The 20,246-nt window shown below is 46.1% G+C and overlaps 2 protein-coding genes across 3 annotated transcripts in view; both read left to right on the top strand.

The window, feature by feature from the left end:
- Positions 1 to 2: 2 nt before the first annotated feature.
- On the top strand, positions 3 to 2,667 carry RRS1 (ribosome biogenesis regulator 1 homolog). Its single transcript, XM_079901254.1, has one exon. It carries the CDS (start codon positions 101 to 103, stop codon positions 1,196 to 1,198), a length of 1,098 nt encoding a protein of 365 aa, XP_079757380.1. The 5' UTR covers positions 3 to 100; the 3' UTR covers positions 1,199 to 2,667.
- Positions 2,668 to 2,882: 215 nt separating this feature from the next.
- The window catches only part of ADHFE1 (alcohol dehydrogenase iron containing 1), a 33,681-nt gene continuing 16,317 nt past the window's right edge, over positions 2,883 to 20,246 (top strand). The window contains exons 1-8 of one of the 2 annotated variants that reach the window (XM_079901252.1): positions 2,923 to 3,255; positions 9,605 to 9,642; positions 11,441 to 11,487; positions 12,782 to 12,835; positions 13,202 to 13,356; positions 13,503 to 13,699; positions 15,424 to 15,501; positions 17,076 to 17,181. In XM_079901252.1, coding sequence (XP_079757378.1) covers positions 3,041 to 3,255; positions 9,605 to 9,642; positions 11,441 to 11,487; positions 12,782 to 12,835; positions 13,202 to 13,356; positions 13,503 to 13,699; positions 15,424 to 15,501; positions 17,076 to 17,181 — 890 coding nt within the window. In that variant the 5' untranslated portion in view covers positions 2,923 to 3,040. Of the gene's footprint in view, positions 3,256 to 9,604; positions 9,643 to 11,440; positions 11,488 to 12,781; positions 12,836 to 13,201; positions 13,357 to 13,502; positions 13,700 to 15,423; positions 15,502 to 17,075; positions 17,182 to 20,246 lie in introns of both variants that reach the window. The other variant, XM_079901253.1, reaches the window with a different exon arrangement.

Below are 20,246 nucleotides of genomic sequence, written 5' to 3'. Positions count from 1 at the left end.
GTCTGGGCGACCGCACGTGGTAGTAGCGCCGGGGCTTGAACCTAGCTGGCAGAGAAGTGATTGCAACTGTCTTATAGAGAGAGGGAGCCAAGCCGGAGCCATGGAGGGTCAGAGCGTGGAGGAGCTGCTGGCAAAGGCGGAGCGGGACGAGGCAGAGAAGCTGCAGCGCATCACGGTGCACAAGGAACTGGAGCTGGAGTTCGACCTGGGTAACCTGCTTGCCTCGGACCGGAACCCTCCGACCGGGCTGCGGCACGCGGGACCCACGCAGGAGGCCGAGCTGCGGGCCCTGGCGCGGGACAACACGCAGCTGCTCATCAACCAGCTGTGGCAGCTGCCCACCGATCGTGTGGAGGAGGCGCTGGTGGCGCGGCTGCCGGAGCCCACCACTCGTCTGCCGCGCGAGAAGCCTGTGCCCCGGCCGCGGCCGCTTACGCGCTGGCAGCAGTTTGCGCGCCTCAAGGGCATCCGTCCCAAGAAGAAGACCAATCTGGTGTGGGACGAGGGGAGCGGCCAGTGGCGCCGCCGCTGGGGCTACCAGCGGGCCCGCGACGACACCAAGGAATGGTTGATCGAGGTGCCCGGGAATGCCGACCCCATGGAGGACCAGTTCGCCAAGCGGATTCAGGCTAAGAAGGAACGGGTGGCCAAGAACGAGCTGAACCGGCTGCGTAACCTGGCCCGCGCGCACAAGTTGCGGCTGCCTAGCGCGGCCGGCATGCACCCTACCGGACACCAGAGTAAGGAGGAGCTTGGCCGCGCCGTGCAGGTGGCCAGGGTCTCCACCGCCTCTGTGGGGCGCTTCCAGGAGCGCCTGCCCAAGGAGAAGGCGCCCCGGGGCTCTGGAAAGAAGAGAAAGTTTCAGCCTCTTTTCGGGGACTTTGCAGCCGAGAAAAACAGCCAGTTGGAGATGCTGCGAATAATGAACAGCAAGAAGCCTCAGTTGGACGTTACGAGGGCCACCAATAAGCAGATGAGGGAGGAGGACCAGGAAGAGGCGGCTAAGAGGAGGAAAATGAGTCAGAAGGGCAAGAGAAAGGGGGGCCGAAAGGGTCCCGGGGGTAAGAGGAAAGGGGGCCCGCCCAGCCAAGGAGGGAAGAGGAAAGGGGGCTTGGGAGGCAAGATGAATTCCGGGCGGCCTGGCTTGAGTGGCAAGAGAAAAGGAGGGCAACACCAAGGAGGAAAGAGGAGGAAGTAAATTTCACCCTCGGACCTGCTTGTAAACCGAGAACTGTACTTAATGTTAAGTTCTAGGTACAGTAGGGGGATACAGAAGATGGGGCCGCTGCCTGCAACGAGCTTCAGGTTAAAGGGCTAGGCTTGCCCTCCTCTGAAGATGGTTGTAAATGTTTGATTCGACAAATTAATGCATTTCCCACAGCCAAAACTTTTGCTGGAGATTAAAGGATGTATTTAAGGACATACGAATTGGAAAGAATTTGTGATAACTAGGAGTGAGTTCTGTTTTTAAACAGCCATTTTTTTCCTCTCTCTCTTTAAACTTTGGATGGGGTGTAAGGGAGAGAGCTGGTCGTATTTCAGAGACTTTTAATAGATTGGTATCTGCATTATTTTGATAACAAGCTTGTGTATTTATCAAAGGAGAGGGACAGAAAAGTTACATTTTCAGAACGGTTGTAAAGGTTATTTAATAAAAGTGTCTTATGTAATGTTGCTTTTAACTTTTTGGCTACTGGTACAAATCTTAAGTAAAGCTTGTGACCTGGATACCTGGCACAGATTACTTTCATTTACTTTCTAGAAAACATAGCAGCTAAATTACGATTTCAGTGAGACCACTTTTATTAGAAAAGCTCATACTTCTTTTGGTATCAGATATAATATTGAAAGTGTAGTACAACTGGTGCCTCTTCCAACACTGAAAACATTAATTTGCTGTAAATGATAAATTGGGGCTTCACTAAATAATAGTAATAATCCTCATTAATCCTAATTTTATACTTAAATCTTTATCAACATTTATGTCCCCAGTTTTTTTAAAGCTTCAAGTAGGTCTGTTTGGGGAAGAGAGAAAGAAACTCACAAAGTCCTTACTTGGAACATTATCTTTTGATTCATTTGTCAAATTTACCTGAGCTGGTTTGATTAGGAGGTGAAATGTTTACAGCTATTCTGGGTCTCTTTCCCTAATTGATGTCAGTAACTCATCTTTGTAAAAATACATATCTCCTGAAAAGGGTTCATAGTACATCTAGAATGGGGGGGTAGTGCTTTTTTGCTGCTGTTATAGGTGTGAGGAGCCACTCTTGCTTTTTGGTCTGACAATTGATAGGAAATTAAAATTGAGATCGTTTGTCTCTCATTTTTTCACTGTTGTCTCATCTTTGTTACTTTTAGAAATTGCTATGAAAGAAAAGATTAATTCAGATTTCATAACAGGTTACTAAAACACAGATGTTCAGTTGTTACTGTCTTAAAATACTTTGTGATAAAGTTAACTCTGCCATCATTGATCATTGTTTCCACCGGGACCTGGAAACTTGGAGCTGCTAAACCCTGGCCCTCCCTTCCCACATAACCGTGGAAACAACTACTGATAAAACCATTTAATGGTATCCTGAACAACTTCATCAAAAGCCAAACCATTCATAGACCATTTAACACCTTTTAAATTCTTCTCAACTGTCTGGGATTTTTTGTTTTTGTTACTGTTTTGTTTGGGAATTTTTCTGTCTTTTGTTTTGTGACTTGATCTAGCAGTTGGACACAATACTGGCCTTGTAAAAATAAAAAAAGACCCTCGGGCTTTTCGCAAAGTTCTTGTTTACCGTTAAAACAAATTTAAATGCAGTGTCTTAATTTATTCTGAAAATACTCTGAGAAGCCAAAATAGCAGTCAGAGTGGAAAAAGAATGCCCTTGTTTCTCCCTTTCCCCACGTCCCCAACTTGTGACATAGTTTATATAGAGACATAGGAAAGTACCCCAAATCCCTACGGAGCAGTTACCTGTGTGGCAATTTCAAAGGTGTATGGTGAGACTTTGCAGCTGGGGCAGTCGTAGTTCCGACTGGTGGGAAAATGGTCCTCTGCCAAGGGCTGTCGCTGGGGCCGGAGACCGCGGCGCGGGTGGGCGGAGGAGAGGCGGCGGCCGGGATTGGCCGGTGGAGGAGAGGCGGCGGCCGGGATTGGCCGGAGACGGAGGGGGCGGGGCCGCGGAGACAAGCACTCCGCACAGCCATGGCCGCTCCTCGCGACAGGGTAGCGCACTTGCTGAGGCAACTGCAACGCGCAGCGTGAGTGCGGGCGGCGCGGGCTGGCGGGCAGGGGATCGGAGGGTGCGGCCGAGCCCACGCAGCCCCCGGGGAGCAACTCGCCCGGGCCGGCACGTTCTTCCTCGTGTCACTTTCGAGAATTTGGGGACCGGGTACCGCAGTGCGCGGCGGCCTGGACGGTGCTGTCTGCCAAGCAGCTAAGCAGCCAAACGGCCAAGCGCGGCGCGATAGGCTGCTTTTCCTCTGCCTGATCTGCAGTTTAGGAAAGTAAGGCCCAGAGAGGAGAGCGCCTGGTCCCAGATCTACGCAGGCAGCGGAGAGCTTGGAACAGTGACCCAGAGAAATGCATGTATACAATCAACACATATGTATCGGGTGTATGTAATGTGCCCAAAACTATTCTAGGTGCCGGGGATACAAAGACGAAAGACTCTGCAGCAAAGTCTAGCAGGGAATTGCATGAGCGGACAGGAGTGAAACGGGCCTCTGCAGAATGCAGCGGACAGAGGGTGTAGAAGAGAGAGGGATGAGAGAAATCACCAGGAGCTTGACTCCCTGGCATGTACAGGGCAGTCAGGGTATTAAACGTTATGACACGTCTGACTCGCCCTCCAGAAATGCCGGGTACATAGTAGCTGCCTGATAAATACTTGTTGAATGTGCAGGTGCACAAGTCCGCCTGGGAACACAGGGGGGAAAAATGAGCTAACAGGTGGAGATAAATAGGGGGAAAGGAGGGGACTAGAGAGGAATTTCAGGCAAAGGGAAGAGCAACACCAGAGACAAAAGCCGTAGTTCCAGGATCTAAAAGTAGCGAAAGACTGGACCTACCATGATAGGAGGACGTGAGGAAAGAAAAAACAGATGGCGAAAGACCATGAATTAGAAAATAGCCAAATTTACTGGGCACTTACCAAGCACAGGGCGCTGTCCTACACACTTTACATGTACTACTACTAATAACTCTAATCCTTACAACAACGCTATGCCAAGCTGTATTATTATCCTTCTATTACAGATAAAGAAATAAAGGCATGGAGAAAACTAATTTGCCCAGTGTCATACACTAAGCAAGTGGCACACCCATAATCTGGACCCAGGTGTTCTGGCTTCACTATCCTTGTTCTCAGTCCTATGCTAAGGAATTTTAATTGTGTCCTGTAGATAACAGAAAGCTGTTGAAGCAATAGTCCTCACTGTGAAACATACTCTTTAAGATGCCCCATGAAAAAAAGAATCCCATGGCCAGATAAGTTTGCGAAACTAACCAACTGCTGCATCACCCTGTGGAGAGTCAGGATATACGTCAGCACACGAAGGACACTGAGAGCTCCTGCAGGGAAGAAAAGAAACAAAAAGTTTAGCTGTATTTAAACTCTTTGTTCTAAACCTGTGTCATCACAGAACTCTTTATCAAGCAACCCCATTCATATCCCTTGGAACCAGTGTGACGTAGAACGTGTTTTTGGAATAGCTGCATGCAAAGGAGGGTGGCATGATTAGGATTAAGCTGAAGCTTTCTGGCGGCAGTGGAGAGGAAAGACTGGAGGTAATTGTCAGGCTCCAGCTAAAAGGCACCAAGGAGCGGCAGTTGTTACAAGAGGGTAGATGTAAGAGATGGAGATGTAAGAAAAATTGGTTAGAATCAGCAGGATTTTGTGTCTGATTAGTGAGACAGGAGAAGTGGAGGTTTCTGGCTGGGGCATCGGTAAACAGTGGGGCCATTTACCAACGTAGGGACTGTAAACTTTAGGAGGAAGATGATAATCATTTTGAGTTGGACATGCCTCACGTACATCCAGGTGAAGACCCCGAGCAGGTAATTGAATACATTGTTCTGGAGCTCGGGAGCGAGTTGGAAACACACCCATATAGAGAGAGCAGTTGACACCATGGATGTAGAAGCAAAGGCCTTGACAAACTGTATTCCTAGAAGAAAAGGGCTGAGGATGAAGTCCTGCGGAGCAGCACTGTGTGGTGCTTTGTTCTTTGCATTTTTTTTTTTTTAATCCCATGTAGAAAGTGAGAGATTGCAGGTAAAAATCTTGGAAAATTGGGAAATGGTATCATTGGGCCCACGTTTTGCCTGGGGAAAGTCTGCCAGAGCTGAGGTGAAGCTGTGCCCACCTGCTTTGGACAGGGCAGCACTCCAGCTTCCTGAGAGACAAGTCCCTCCACCCCAGGGCAGCCCACCACTCAGTCCACACACACAGCAGCTGTGCTGACAGCCAGCTGCTCTGGCCTCATTTCCATTACCTGCTGGCCCCTTTAGGCACTTGGATTTGCACATGCTTTGCACTCTGACTGCTGGAAAAGGAACCAGCATTAAAGGATAGAGGGGTGACCAAAGAGGTGAGAGGAAGGAAGGGAAGGAGGGAAGGACAGTTTGCAGTGCTCTCATCCCCAGGGTACCGCAGGGAACCAAGCAGCCTAACATCCATGGGACTTAAGTGTGTGTGTGGTGGTGTGGGGGGGCCGGTGGGGTCAGGCAGGGCAGATAATGAACAATAAACTAGTAAGTAAAACTTAGAGTATATTTGATGCAGCTAGGTACTAAAAAGAAAGAGAAAGCAAAGGGGGATGGGGTGTTGGAGGAGAGGATGCAATTTTAAAGACAGAGAAAACCTCAACTACTTACAGTTTCCTGTGGCTGCTGTAACCCATTACCATGAACTTAGTGGCTTAAAACAACACACATTTATTATCTTACAGTTCTGAAGTTCAGAAGTCCAAAATCAGTTTTCCTGGGCCCAAATCAAGGTGTCGGCAGGGCCACATTCCCTTCAGAGGCTCTAGGGCAGAGTCCATTACCTTGCTTTTAACAACTTCTAGAGCTACAGCGCCTGCATTCCTTTGCTGGTGGCCCCTTCCTCCATCTTCAGAGCCAGCAACGTAGCATCTCACTTCAGCGGTCACGTTGCCTTCTTCTGTGTCAAATCTCCCTCTGCCTCTTTCTTAGAAGGACACTGTGATTACCTTTAGGGCCCACTCAGATGATCCAGGATAATCTCTCCATCTCAAGATCCTTAACACATCTGCAGAGTCCCTCTTGCCACACAAAGTAATATAGACAGGGTCCAGGGATTAGGACCGGAACAGCTTTTGGGCTCAGCTCAGCACACTCACCGGGGAAGTAACTGTTGCAAACCACGTGGCTCTCTGGGGACGTATCTAGAGGTGAAGCATGCCTGGCATGGTTTCAGAACAAGGTGTCTGGATCAGACTGAGCGAGAAGGAGATGAGGCCAGAGACACGGTGGGCATGTCGGGGTGGCCAAGGACGACCCTAAGGTTTTTGGCCTAAACAACCAAAGTTGAAGTTGTCATTAAGCTGGGATAAGGAAGAGGCTTTGAAGGGAAGACCAGGAGCTGAGTCTTAGGGACAATGTGAGATGCCTAATAGACATTCAAGTGACGATGTCAAGTAGGAAGTGGATTCTGGAGTTCAGGAGAGAAGTCTAAACAGAAAGAGTAAAGTGGGAGTCATCAACATAGAAGGTGAGCAAGGCCATGAGACCAGGTGAGGTCACTCAGGGAGTGAGTGTGGTAAGAAAAGAGAAGGATCTACGGGCTGAACGCTGGGACCCTCCAGCATTTAGAGTCAAGAGCATGAAAAGAAACTAGGCCAGGAGCAGGCAGTGCAGTAAGAAGAAAACCAGGGAATTGTGTCCTGGAAACCAAGGGAAGGAAGTATTTCCAGGGAGGAGGGAGTGAACAGGAGGATGCAAATGACAGGTCTGAACTGAGAACTGAGTGGTGTATTAGCACCGAGGGGAGGGCCTTAGCGACCTGGTAAGTTTGTCAGTGGAGACATGGGGCAAAGGCTCATTGGAAGATATTCCAGAGAGAATGGGAGAAGAGAAATTGGAGAGAGCAGGTGTAGTTGGCTGAAGGGAAGCGGGGAGGTGGGGGCAACAGTGGGAAAGGGAAGGGGGACAAGAGGAAGTTGTTGGATGATGGTTGATATAATATGCGGAAGTCAACATTTTCCTACTGATGGATCAGATTTGGGGGCAGGGAGATTTTGATGACGCAGGAGAGGAAAGGAAGAACTGTTGGTAGTGATGCTTGACGTTTAGTGCACAGGGGAGAGGTTGGCCTTTGCTAAGAGCGTGGCCAGTTTATTAATAATACCAGGAGGGAAGCCAGAATAATGGTGCCAGAGCCAGATGGTGGGTAGATAAGAGCCTCGCTCTAACCCTGCGGATTTCAGGGGCCCAAGGATGCGTGGGAGAAAAGGAAATGGAGTCAGTGGATGTCGGCGAGGAGGAGAGAACCAGAGGAGAGCAAGCAAGCCGGAGGGGTTAAGAAGTTGAGAGTTTTAAGCATGAAACTCTTAAATATGATGACAAGGATCAAGTAAGGGGGAAGAGGCTAGGACATACAGAACAGATGGAGGTCCCAAGACAGCAAGAGGGGGTGGGATTCAGACCACAACTAAGGAGTAGGAATGATGAATTGAGTGAGGTAGCCTGAAAACTTGAAATATATATAATAAAAAGAGAAGGGGGGATGGGTGCTCCCACAGTCCTTCGTGTTGGATAGCTTCAAGTTTGGATTTTTCCTTCCCTTTGAGTCTCTTTTTTTGTCCTGGAGGGGCGTAAAGCAGGGAAAGACCTCGAAAGTAGTGCCTTGTGAAGGACAACGCCAGGGCCTTGCCTAATGCCGGTTTTCCTGCGGGAGCCGGCAAATGGCTCAGACCCGCTGGGATGCTCTTGGGAAACAATTCCACGTGGCGTTCTCAGCCGTGTCCACCAGATGGCAGCCTCGGCTCATGGTGGCGCTCACACCCGCCCACGCCCGTTTTCACTTAATTCAGTTTTTGAGATCTTGACCGTCAGTGAGTTTAACCCTTTTCCTTCCTTCCCCCGTCCCCTCTCAGATGTGTTCATTCTAAGTTTGCAGGCCGGAGGCAGGGGGGTGGTATGCACGCACGTACCTACTGGACTCACCGGGATAGGGTCCCCTGGGCAATAGAGAGAAACATAAACCCTTTTGCGAGGCTCAGTCGGATGGCGAACAGCAGGAAGAGAAGCCGGAGAAGAGACCGTCCAAGAAATTGGAGGCGACCAGGACAGGAAGGAATACGGAGGTCAAGGGAGGGAAAGTCTCGAAAGAGGAGGGCGTGGGAAATCCGTAGAGGAGCGGACTGAGAACTGAGCCGGGGTGAGGGATTCGGCGAGAAGGTGACAGATGTGACAGTAGGTGTGACAGTAATTTATGCGGACGCGGAGGGTGGGGCCGGGGAGGGGCCGAGCAGGCGGAGCCGAGAAGGGACGGAGGCGCGAGGTGATGACCAGGGTGGCCTGCAGGCCCACTAAGGGCTTCCGGAGGAAACGGCCCAAAGCCTGCTGGAAGAAAGACGAAACACCCTGAAGACAACGGGAAAATAACACGGAAAGTTCCGCGGGAGAAGGATGGGGAGATGAGGTGCGAGTAGTTAACACTGGGTCAATTTGGCCAAAGCTCCTAACCTAGGAAGAGCTGAGACCCCATCTTTTTGGGGGTCTTAAACAATAGAAATTTATTTTTCCACAAATCCGGAGGCTAGAAGTCTGAGATCAAGGTGTCAGCGGGGTTGGTTTCCTCTGAGGTCTCTCTCCTTGGCTTGTAGACGGCCGTCTTCTCTCTGTGCCTTCACGTGATCTTCCTCTGTGTATGCCTTGCGTTATATGAGATTCCACCTTGCTAGCAGGTTCGCTCTGGAGACTCTCCTTGCTGACCTGATGAAGTAAGTGGCCTTGCTGGCCCAGGAATTCCAGGTGCCATCTAGGAACTGAGGGCAGTCTCCAGTGGACAGCCAGCAAAGAGCCAAGGCCTCAGTCCTATAGCTCTCCGCGCCGGTTCCTCACGTACCCCGGAGTCGCCAGAATGGGTTTGCGAGTGGCTGCGTCCATGTAGGTCCCGAGGCGGCAGCGGCCGCCGGGAATCAACCCGATGAAGCCAGGAAGCGGACAGAAGTCTTTTGGGAGAGCGCGCAGCGAGGCCTCGGGTGCCCGGCCGGAGAGGCCCTCAGGCGATGCCGGAGGGAGTCCAGCGCTTGCCCCGGGGCCTCACCTGGCCTGCCGGTGGGGACGGGGACGGGGACGGGCACCCTCCCTTAAACCTTCCTGCAGCCGCAGAGCGCTCATCCCAGCTCCCCGCATTTAACTATAGCTTGAGAAATAAGTGGAAGAACGATCCTACAATGCTGGAAAGACTCCGAGTCAACTTTTTGTCCATGGTGATTTCTGGCTTTTTCTGTCGTGGGGTGTTTGCTGTAGCTACTACTCTGATAGCCTCTTAAGACCAGAATGCAATGTGTGTTACTTTAAGGCTTCTTATATTCTGGTTTTCTGGTTTCACGCTACTTTTTCTTTTCGTTTCCCTAGATGCCAGTGCCCAAGTTATTCTCATACTTACTCCCAAGGTAATAATACATTTTGTATTTAGCCACAATTTCAGTTTCCACTGTTGGCAATACATTTGGGGCAAAGTGTAGAATCAATGCATGTGATAGGAAGATTGGTGAAAATTTTCACTTGAAATTGGTAGTATGAAGTTCTAATTATACTATTTCAGCTGAATGTATGCTACTGATTATGTTTTTGGCTCAAATATATATTTAATGCTATTTACAATGTCTTTCCATTTTAAACAGAATTATTTGCCAAAGCTAAAAGTGGTGACACAAATAGGATTTTAGGGTTGTCTGAGCTCATCAAACAGAATTAATCAAGATGAAATCTCTGAAAGGTTCTAATACATCCCCAAAGAAGAGTCTGAAGAACAATGTGGTTCCCAGAAGGAAAAAAATTGCTTGGATCAGTTTTTAAAATAACACTCTATTTCTTAATAATTAAAAATGACAAAAGTTTTCAGTTCCTACAAACATCTTCATTCTTACCAGCTCCATTGTCCACAGAGCAGTGGGCAGCTCATTGTAGCTTCAACGTGTCCTCAGAATGTCACATGAATTATACTGACACAAAAACAGATTTCACCTCTTAGGAGAAAAGGTCAAATCTAAACAGTGGTAAGGGATGGAAGGGAGGGGCCTGCCCACACAGGATCCTAAGCAGAAACTCACAAAGAAGCCTGTTGGGATTAGAACAGATAGAGTAACTAACTGAGGGCTTTTTCCTGCCTAGAGAGTGACTCATCCTTCAGGACCAGCCAAGGGACCTCCCCCCCCAAGTCATTAACAGCCATCCACTAAGCAGAAGCGTGCCGTGCCTTCCAGGCCCTCATGGACACATGCAGAATTTTGTCTTCAGCTGATTTTCTGCAATTCTTAATTGGTTTCAACAAAGAATCAGTAATTTTCCTATTTGGGGCTATAAAATTAGTAATTTAGAGAAAGATAATCTCAGTGTTTTCTAGGATCCAATTTATGTCTTTTCCTAAATTTTAGTAACAGGAGTAATAGATTATTTCTTTAAAGCCTGTTGAGATCAAAGAAATTTGGATTATGATTAAGGATACCCTTGCCAAAGGTAGATTTTTGTCCCGTTGTGATCTGTCTTGTAAAAAAAAAAAAAAAGGTAGTAAAAATTGTTCTGTAGACTTTTTTCAATCTTATGACTGGTCAAGACTGATAAAAATAAGTAGATGAAAACAAAGATAAAACCCACTAAGTAGAGGCCTCTTATTGTTCCAATATAACAGAAAATCATTTTTGCCATAACGAAACCTGATATTTTGTAAAGAAATATCAGTTTATAAAAATTTTTAAATTTCCCAAAGAAAACTAAATAGCTTACATGTATAAGCTTGAGAAATATAAATATCTCACTGTGATAAGTACCCCCCATAGAGAAAATCTTAATTTAAACAAATTATCACAGTTGCTATAAGGAGTGTAAACTCCAATTAATGAATTTACTAAGAGTTGTTCCCTAATAATAATTGAACTCTAGAGTCTAGAGGATTTTTTTCTAGTGGATTTTTACACATTATGTTTTCAAAAGTATATTTTAATTTCAACGGAGAAAAGATTTTAAGTAACTCTATTTTCACACACTCTGCATCAAGCTAGCGTTACATTCTCTTAAAATGCAGGTTTTAATTTTAATCTAATAGGCAACAATGAAACCTGAAAAATGTATTTTAGGTAAGGCTTCAAGGGAAACGTTTATATTCACGGCTGAAAATCCAATTCACTATCAAATGACAGTATTTTTGCTCTGTTTTTGAGGCTACTCTGATGCTAATTTTTACATTTCTAGCTCCTGGACTTTCACCTTCTGGGAAAACAACAGATTATGCCTTTGAGGTAGATTTAATCATTCTTTCTTTCTTTTATGAATGACTTGAAAGAAATACAGTCAGAGTATTTTGCTAATGCATTATTATCTCATTTGAAGTCTGTTATTAATAGATGTTCCCTAACATTATTTTATCAGCACCTATTTAGCAAAGTACTTTGTCAGGATAATGGAATATAAATCTTCTGATAACACAAGTAATGTGTAGAATACTGTTTTCTGTACAGCCATTAAAATAGAGCAAATTCCCAGTTCTACGAACTCTCCAACTTGTATGATAAATCTTCTTTAGTTTCGTAATTATAACAACCCCAAAAGAGGTGCAAGTAATCGGTTGAAGCAAGAATAACGGAACAGTTAATTCCGATGAATTTTTATCATACTGTAATTACATAATTGTTTGTATAAATCCCTGTCTCCTCCTAGTTCAGGGGTCATAAATTAAAATGTGACCAGAGGCCTGACAGTTAGTCATTCCAGGAGCAGGCTGGGGGAGGATGGTGCTGAGTTTGCTGAGAGCACAGGCCCATCTCAAGGGTGCAGCCTGCCCTCAGCCCCCTGTGATTGCAGCCACACTGGAATGCAGCCCGGTGCTGCCCGATTATTCAAGAGAGATAGAAACCCAGATGGTCACATTGCTTTTTATTTTTAATTAGATAATAAGAGTCATTATCGAAACCAAGAAAAAAAAAGAGAAGAAGAAATTTAAACATAACATCGATCAAACAAAACATGTCTTCAGGCCGAAAGCGACCCATCATGCATTGGTATAAAAGCTCTTCTCTCAGCTGTAAACTTTATGAGGCCGTGTTTCTCTTGTTCGTAGTTGTGTTACCAGAGCCTAGCACATGCCTGGAATATAGCAGACACTCAGTAGTGTTGGTTGGATGGGAGGATGGATGGATGGATGGATACACGCATGCAAGGGTGGTTGGATAGATGAATGGTTGGAGGAGTGAATGAAGGCACTAAAAATACACAAAGATAACAACATTTACCTTGGAAAATAAGAAGATATTTGTTCATTTAAGTGTGGAGGCAAGAAGAGGCAAGCATTTCAAGTTGAGGGAACAATTGAGAGATTATGATATATTTGGGAAAAAATACATAATTCCAGTGTGACTGGAGCCAACGTTTGCTTAAAGAAGTACGATGAGTGTGAGGCCAGATGCGATGACCTAGAATGCCATGCTGGGGAATATATACTTTATTCTCTAGACAATGGGGAACCATTTCAGGGTTTTAGAAGTGAAATGACCAACTCTCTAAACACCCATCCCCTAAATCTCTTTTTATTTCCAGATGGCTGTTTCAAACATTAGATATGGAGCAGGAGTTACAAAGGAAGTGGGCATGGCAAGTATTTAAGATTTCTACAGTCTTCTACTATAAACGTTACACTGATTTGATTTTATTTAGGCTTTTTTAAAAACATTTATTTATTTATTTGGTTGCACCGGGTTACAGCATAGGGGCTCCTTAGTTGTGGCATGCAAACTCTTAGTTGCAGCACGCATGTGGGATCTAGTTCCCTGACCAGGGATCAAACCCAGGCCCCCTGCATTGGGAGTGCGGAGCCTTATACACTGCACCACCAGGGAAGTCCCTGTATATTTTAAAATAAGTACAAAGTTGAGTCTTTTGTTTTGGACTCAATGTTAAGTTTGCCAGAAGTATCTAGTGTAATCAAACCTAACTTATACATTATTTTTGTTATTGTAGGACCTACAAAACATGGGTGCTAAAAATGTTTGTTTGATGACAGACAAGAACCTCTCCCAACTCCCTCCTGTACAGACAGTGATGGATTCCTTGGTGAAGAATGGCATAAACTTTAAGGTTTATGATAATGTGAGGGTGGAACCAACCGATAGAAGGTATTCTTTGATTGTCCTTAAATTTACTTTAAGCAGAAGTCAGCACATACCAATGTCGATTGAAACTTGCCCCAGGCCTTATTTAATGGCTCGGCAATTTATTTCTGAAAAACCCGACATATGGCCTTTATTTTCCCTTCTCCAAGCTTCATGGAAGCTATTGAATTTGCCAGAAGGGGAGCTTTTGATGCCTACGTGGCCATGGGTGGCGGCTCCACCATAGACACCTGCAAAGCCGCTAATCTGTATGCATCCAGCCCTGACTCTGATTTCCTGGACTACGTCAATGCTCCCATTGGGAAGGGAAAGCCTGTGACTGTGCCTCTTAAGCCTCTGATTGCAGGTAAAGACTGTTTGTCTCTTTTATTTTGCAACTGGCAAAAGGCCTCAGGAAAGACACAAGCCAGTAATTTTTGGGTGTATGTTTTCCAAAGTTTCCTGATTTCTTCATTTCCATATAGTACCTTGTTTGGAGATTGAAACAGAGAGCCATTCATTCATGCTTAAAATTCTGATTTTCATTATTGCACAGACAGAGAAAATTTGGGTCACTAGTAAGAAAGTTTGCAGAGTTAAGCTATGAGGTCACTATGTGGAAGAGAAGGGAAGGTCATCGTCTATAGATTATTAGATCCTCCTGTGGGCAGGTTTGTCTTCTGAGCCCCTCTCGGTTTTGTCCCACTTTGCCAGCCACTGTGAAGTTTAAGGGGAACGTTCCCTTTTATTTTTCTGATGTTGACTCAACCCTTTCTTCCACCTAATGGCTCCTCAGCTGACCTGGGGCTTTGTCTCTGCCCTGGGACATGTGGCCAGCGTGGCCTCGTCACTCTGGGCGACACCTGCTCTGTGGCTGCCAGGGCACAGACACGCACATCCAAATTAGAATCGCTTGTCTGTTCCACACAGACCTTGGGACGTTTCTGTCTTGTCTTCCCTCCCATTTTATGGCTGTCAGCATATCACTGTCTAAAGTCTTACATCTAAAATGTACTAGCTGGACAATATCAGGGATTTTTTTTAATTTAATTAATTTATTTTTATACTGCAGGTTCTTATTAGTTATCTATTTTATACATATTAATGTATACATGTCAATCCCAACCTCCCAATTCATCCCACCACACCCACCCCCAGGAAAATATCAGTGTAAAGTCTTGTCCTCTCTCTCCTCCCGCTCTCCTACTCCCACTGTGAACGGGCCCTGTGATGGGGCAGGAGTGAGTTGACAGCGGATGAACTGCTTTGACGTGAATGAGTGATCAGCAGGGGGCAGCATAATTGATGTCTGGCAAATGGAACCCTCTGGTGAAACTGTGTCAGCATCACACAGAGGGGTGATTAGTGAAGTTTAGAAACTTGACAGAACTACAAAACCGCAGAGTCCAGCAAAGGCAGAGTGTTACTGTTCTTGCTGCCAAGAGGGAATAAAGATGTCTTTTAGAGATGGCAAATACGAGTTTTCTTCCCAGAGATGCCGAGAGGCCTGCTTTTGAATTCCCAACTGCAGCTGCTTAAGCTCTGACGCTAGAGGAGCCCGAGGCTCCCAGAACTCCTCCCTGTTAATACAGAAACAGACATCACACATACACGTTAAACACACATGCGTGTAATACAGACATGGACATCATGCATACATATTAGGCATACATACATGTTAGTGTCAATACGGACATCAAACATACATGCTAACACAGATACAGGCATCATGCATACATATGAACTGCATGTACGTTAGGTTTACATGCATGTTAATGCAGACATAGACACCATACATGCCAAACATGCATGTGTATTGATGCAGACACTGCCATCACACACATATGTTAAACACGGATGCTGGCATGTTAATGCCAACACAGGCATCAGACCTGTTACTCACATGTTAATGTAGACACAGTCATACACATTAAGCATACATGCATGTTAATACAAATACAGACATCAGGTGAGCAAACAAGGGCAGCAAAGCTTTCTCCTCTAACCTTGCTCCTTATTTCCTAAGACTTAATTATCTCCACTGACCTTTATTTAGATGCTTTATTAAAACTGACATTTTTTTTGTTCAAGTCCCAACTACCTCAGGAACTGGGAGCGAAACTACTGGAGTTGCCATTTTTGACTATGAACGCTTGAAAGTAAAGACTGGTAAGAACTTTTGCCCATAAAAAATTTTTTTTAATTCTCTCTCTTACCTTTCAACCAACTCCACCCCCTTTTCTTTAACCCTAATATTTAAAATTCAAGGAGTTACAGAGTTAAGGAAAGGGTATGTACATAGACACATTTTCTTTCTTTTCCCACATACATATAAAAAATATGAAGCAGTCTAATAAACACGTTTTTGAGAATTACCTACAAAAGCTTATTGAAATGCCATGAATCTTAATTGGCCATTTTTCTGCCCAAGTTAGTGACTATAGATCAGTGATAAGTGGTTATTCCCTTCCTCAGACATCTTTTTTACATTCTAACTCAATTTCATTGAGGTGTAATTTTTATATAATAAAATGTATACATTTTAAGAGTCTAGTTTGATGAGTTTTGACAAATATATACCACAAGTACCCACCACCCCAGTCAAGATACAAAACATTCCCACTTCTCCAGAAAGTTCCCTCATGCTCCTTCCCAGTCAATCCCTCCAGCCCCATTCCCAAGTAACCACCATTCTGCTTTCTACCTTCTTTGTCATCTTTATCCTGTCTTCTTCTCTGACTCTCAGCTAATGTAGGGGAAATGTCCCTCACCTTGAGTCTGGTTCAATATCCTCTTCCAGGCCTTCGTAGTGGAATAGATTGGCATTGAACTGCACATATATGGTAACTTCTCTTTTTAAATTACATTATCCTTTGACATTGTTAAAGATAATAATAACAGAAACCAACACTTAAATACTACCTTAAATTTTTTTAAAGACTTTCCCGTCGTATTATCTACTGTGATCCTTACAACAGCTCCGGGAGGGATGGAAGCCCTGTGTTATTAGAGTCTAATCTTACAGAGAACTCAGAAAGGCCCAGACACGTACCAAAGACGTGCAGCAAATCACAGAGCAAGGACCCAAACCAGTGGTTTGCTAGTAAACCAGCTCTCCAGAGTTTAATGAGTAAATAAGCCCTGAGAGCTTATTTACTTCCCTGGAGCTGGGAAGACATGGGTATAGTGGCTCGTGTAAACTGCAAGGGGCTTCGGCCGCTGAAAAACCTGGTTTCTGACCCCAAATCCCTTCCCGCTAATCCTTGCTGCCTCCCTATATGAGAATGAATCTTATCTCATATTTTAATTTTTTTAAAGGCTAATGAGATCTGGAGACTTATGGTATATATTTTTTTAATTAATTAATTTATTTATATTTGGCTGTGTTGGGTCTTCGTTTCTGCGTGAGGGCTTTCTCTAGTTGCGGCAAGCAGGGGCCACTCTTCATCACAGTGCGCAGGCCTCTCACTATCGCGGCCTCTCTTATTGCGGAGCACAGGCTCCAGACGCGCAGGCTCAGTAGTTGTGGCTCACGGGCCCAGCTGCTTCGCGGCATGTGGGATCCTCCCAGACCAGGGCTCGAACCCATGTCCCCTGCATTAGCAGGCAGATTCTCAACCACTGCGCCACCAGGGAAGCCCTCATATTTTATTTTTTTTAGGATAATTTGTTACCCTAAAGTTATTTAAATTTTTAAAAATTGTGTACATACCTATAGCCTCTGTTGAAAATCCCTGCCTTAGGTATTGCTTCGCGAGCCATCAAACCTACACTGGGCCTGATCGATCCTCTGCACACCCTGTACATGCCTGAGCGGGTGATCGCCAACAGTGGCTTCGATGTGCTTTGGTAGGTACCCATGCCACCTGCAGGGGCTCTGCCGGTACTCGGTCGACGGACAGTATTTTACTGCTGAAAGCCCTTGTTAAGCACTCACTGATTGTGCGCCACAACAGCGCTGGCTTTGGCTGTCATTATCCCCTTTCCCGAGTGACAAAGCTAAGCTGTAAAGATGAGGTGAGGTCCTAGGTGAGCCACAAACCTGCTGTTTGGGATGGACCGGCCCAGCCACAGCTGCAGCCACGGGGACACAGGGAGGGGAGCAGCGGCAGCTGGCAGGCAGCATCTCAGACCCACAGCACTGCCTCTGCTGCACTAACCAGGGGATGCCAGGGCTGCAGCCTCAGGCACACAGCAGGGGCGGCAGCGCCCACCGCCGGAGCTGGAAGGGCTCGCTGTCGGCACTTCACACGCATCATCACTTCACCACGGCTCTGTGCCACACAGAAAAGAAAACTGGGCTGGAGGTGTTGAGCAGCTTGCCCAGGGTCACACCACGTGCTCCCCGGGCTTCATCTGCCATGTGCTGACGGCTCCCTCATCAGTGTTTCTGCCACAGGCCTCGCTCCCGAGCTCTGGGCCCTGCGTTCCAGCGGCATCACGGGGACCCACGGGTGCTCCACATTCACCTGGTCCAAAAGACCCTATTCCACCCATTTGCACATGCACGTTTCTTCTCATTTTAACATCTCTGAAATCAAGGCATATCTGTATATCTGTGGCATGGCAGTATGGTTTTCTTCCTCAGTGGTACTTTTTTTTTTTTAATGGTGCATCTTATAAAGCATGGCATCTTGAAGTTGATGAAATCTTACAATTCTCTCAGTGCCCCCACCCCTCACTGCTTCCCCTCCTGGGTCCCTGACCTTAGCGAGCAGCAGGACCCAGTATGGACTTCTCCCTCGCCGCGTGCCCACACCGAGCCACAGAGCCCCTCTCTTGTCCAACTCAATCTCTCCCATCTGCTCCCGCCTCAGCTCAGGCCTGCCCCAGCTCTTGCCTGGACAGTATCCAATCTCCTTATCAGTCTCCCTGCTTCCATCCCACAGTCCTTCTGTCTGTCCTCCATACTGGCCTCAACAAGCTTCCAGAATGCAATATGACCACCATGCATACACACGGGCATTTATACACACACACACACACACACACACACACACACACACACACACACACACACACCCCTCTACCTTACAAGTCTGTCATTGCCTTTCCACACCTACTGTCTGAAAGCCAAAGTCCCTGGAATGTCCCCAGTGCTGAGCACTTTATCTGCTTGGAGAACTCTTCTTTCACTTTCCACTGGAGCATTCTGTCATTGATGGAGCCTTTGCTGACCCTCCCCTCCCCTCCCCTCTCCTTAAGAACCACTCTGTCCTTTGCTCTTACCCACTGGGGGCCTGTGCATTGCTTCGGAGACACCGCTCTTCACATCCCAGTCTCCCTCACTGCACCGCGGGCTTGGCAAGGACAGGACCATCTCATGCGCTTCTCCATCCCTACTCCTTGGCACAGGGACCGTCACATCATTGGTACTCAATTAACAACTGTCGAGTGAAGTTCACAGAAGCAGGAGGCAGCAGAGTTAGGATTCACATCCAGGTCTACCCAAGTCCATGGTCTGCTTTTCTTACTGCATTACACTGCCCGCCAAGAGACTGGAGAAAACTGTGTCCAACTCCATCCTGGTCAATGTTGTCAGTACTCTGAAGAGTTGTCCTCTAATAACTTGGAAATAAGATTATGCTCCCTAGCTGTGAACTGCATAATAAACATATAACAGACTAAAGCAGTCATGTTTAAATGAATGACTCACAGACCCAAAGACTTTGCTGTCAGTAAAAGCGGGGAGTGGGCTCAGAAGAAAGGAGAGTGATGGCAGTGGCCCTTCCAAGGACTGACCACGGGAGAGCGCACGTGGCCCGAGGAGTCTGCCCTTGAGGCCCAGCAGCCTGTTCTGAAGATGGACACACCCTTGTATTCAACCTTAGAGGCAGTTCCCCTCGTTAGGGCTCCATGGGCTTTCTGACCAGAATTGGGCATCCACAGACTTGCCAATAGGGAGAATGGATACCTAGAAGACTCAGGTGTCTGTCCCCCTCAGCAGTTATATTTCTTGTTATAAATCAATAATCAGACTTCCAGGTTTTACACATAGTTTCTGTGAGCTCAGCTCAGTGAATCTGCCCCTTAAAGACAGATCTGATCTTGTGCCCAGAATCAAGATGCACAGCAGGGCAGAGGTTTAACTCTGCACCTTGGTGGACTCATCAGCACCCCGTCCACCCCACGTGGACACCTCCTTCTTGCCTTGCCCAGATTTTCTGTTTAGAACCACAAACCCATAGCTTTTGTCCACCAACTAATTCTTTTTGAAGTTCTAATACTTTTTCAAAAGATGTTATCTGCTTCACACATGTAGAAGTAAATTCTCCATTCTAAGACTGAAAACTATAACTCATGCACAAAGTAGTTCATGTTATACTGTGTTCCCAACAAATCGTTGATCTAGCTGATTGTGTTTATTCTCATCTTCTGCAGTCGATTAGCTAGAATTCATGGCAGGCCAATAGGTAAAGGAAGCTCTGATGCTTTATTCTTAAAACAGCCAACCCTGAATTTAGAGCATGTAAGAAGAAAGAATTAGATTTTTTGTTCAGGCCAAGAATTAAAAATAATGGTGAATGATAAGTTTTACAAAGTGCTGGTACTTTACATATGTGAACTTAATTTTCACAGCAGCACCATGAAGAAAGACATACAATGATTTATCCTCATCTTAGGATCACAGGGAGGATGGTGACTCCCCTCAGGCCCACAGTGGGAAAGTCTGGTGCCAGAATTTACATCGGGGGGGCCGACCCACTGCCCTGCACTCTCACAGGAGGCTAGTGTAACTATGACCCTTCTTGGATGGGTAATATGGTGTCTGATCAATGCAAGGTATAAAATGGTAAATATACTTTAGAAGGAAGTCATTTTTCAGATTCAGTGCTCTTCTTGATGACTTAAATGTTTAAAAATTCAACATCATAAAGATATACTGGCACTAGAAAGGAACCATATGTAATCTT

This window comes from Stenella coeruleoalba (genome assembly GCF_951394435.1).
Source record: "Stenella coeruleoalba genome assembly, chromosome: 17".
Lineage (NCBI taxonomy): Eukaryota > Metazoa > Chordata > Mammalia > Artiodactyla > Delphinidae > Stenella > Stenella coeruleoalba.
This window is presented reverse-complemented; position numbering and strand designations above follow the sequence as displayed.

Coding starts and splice junctions, on each gene's coding strand:
- RRS1 (XM_079901254.1), top strand. CDS start 101: ATGGAGGGTCAGAGCGTGGAGGAGCTGCTGGCAAAGGCGGAGCGGGAC.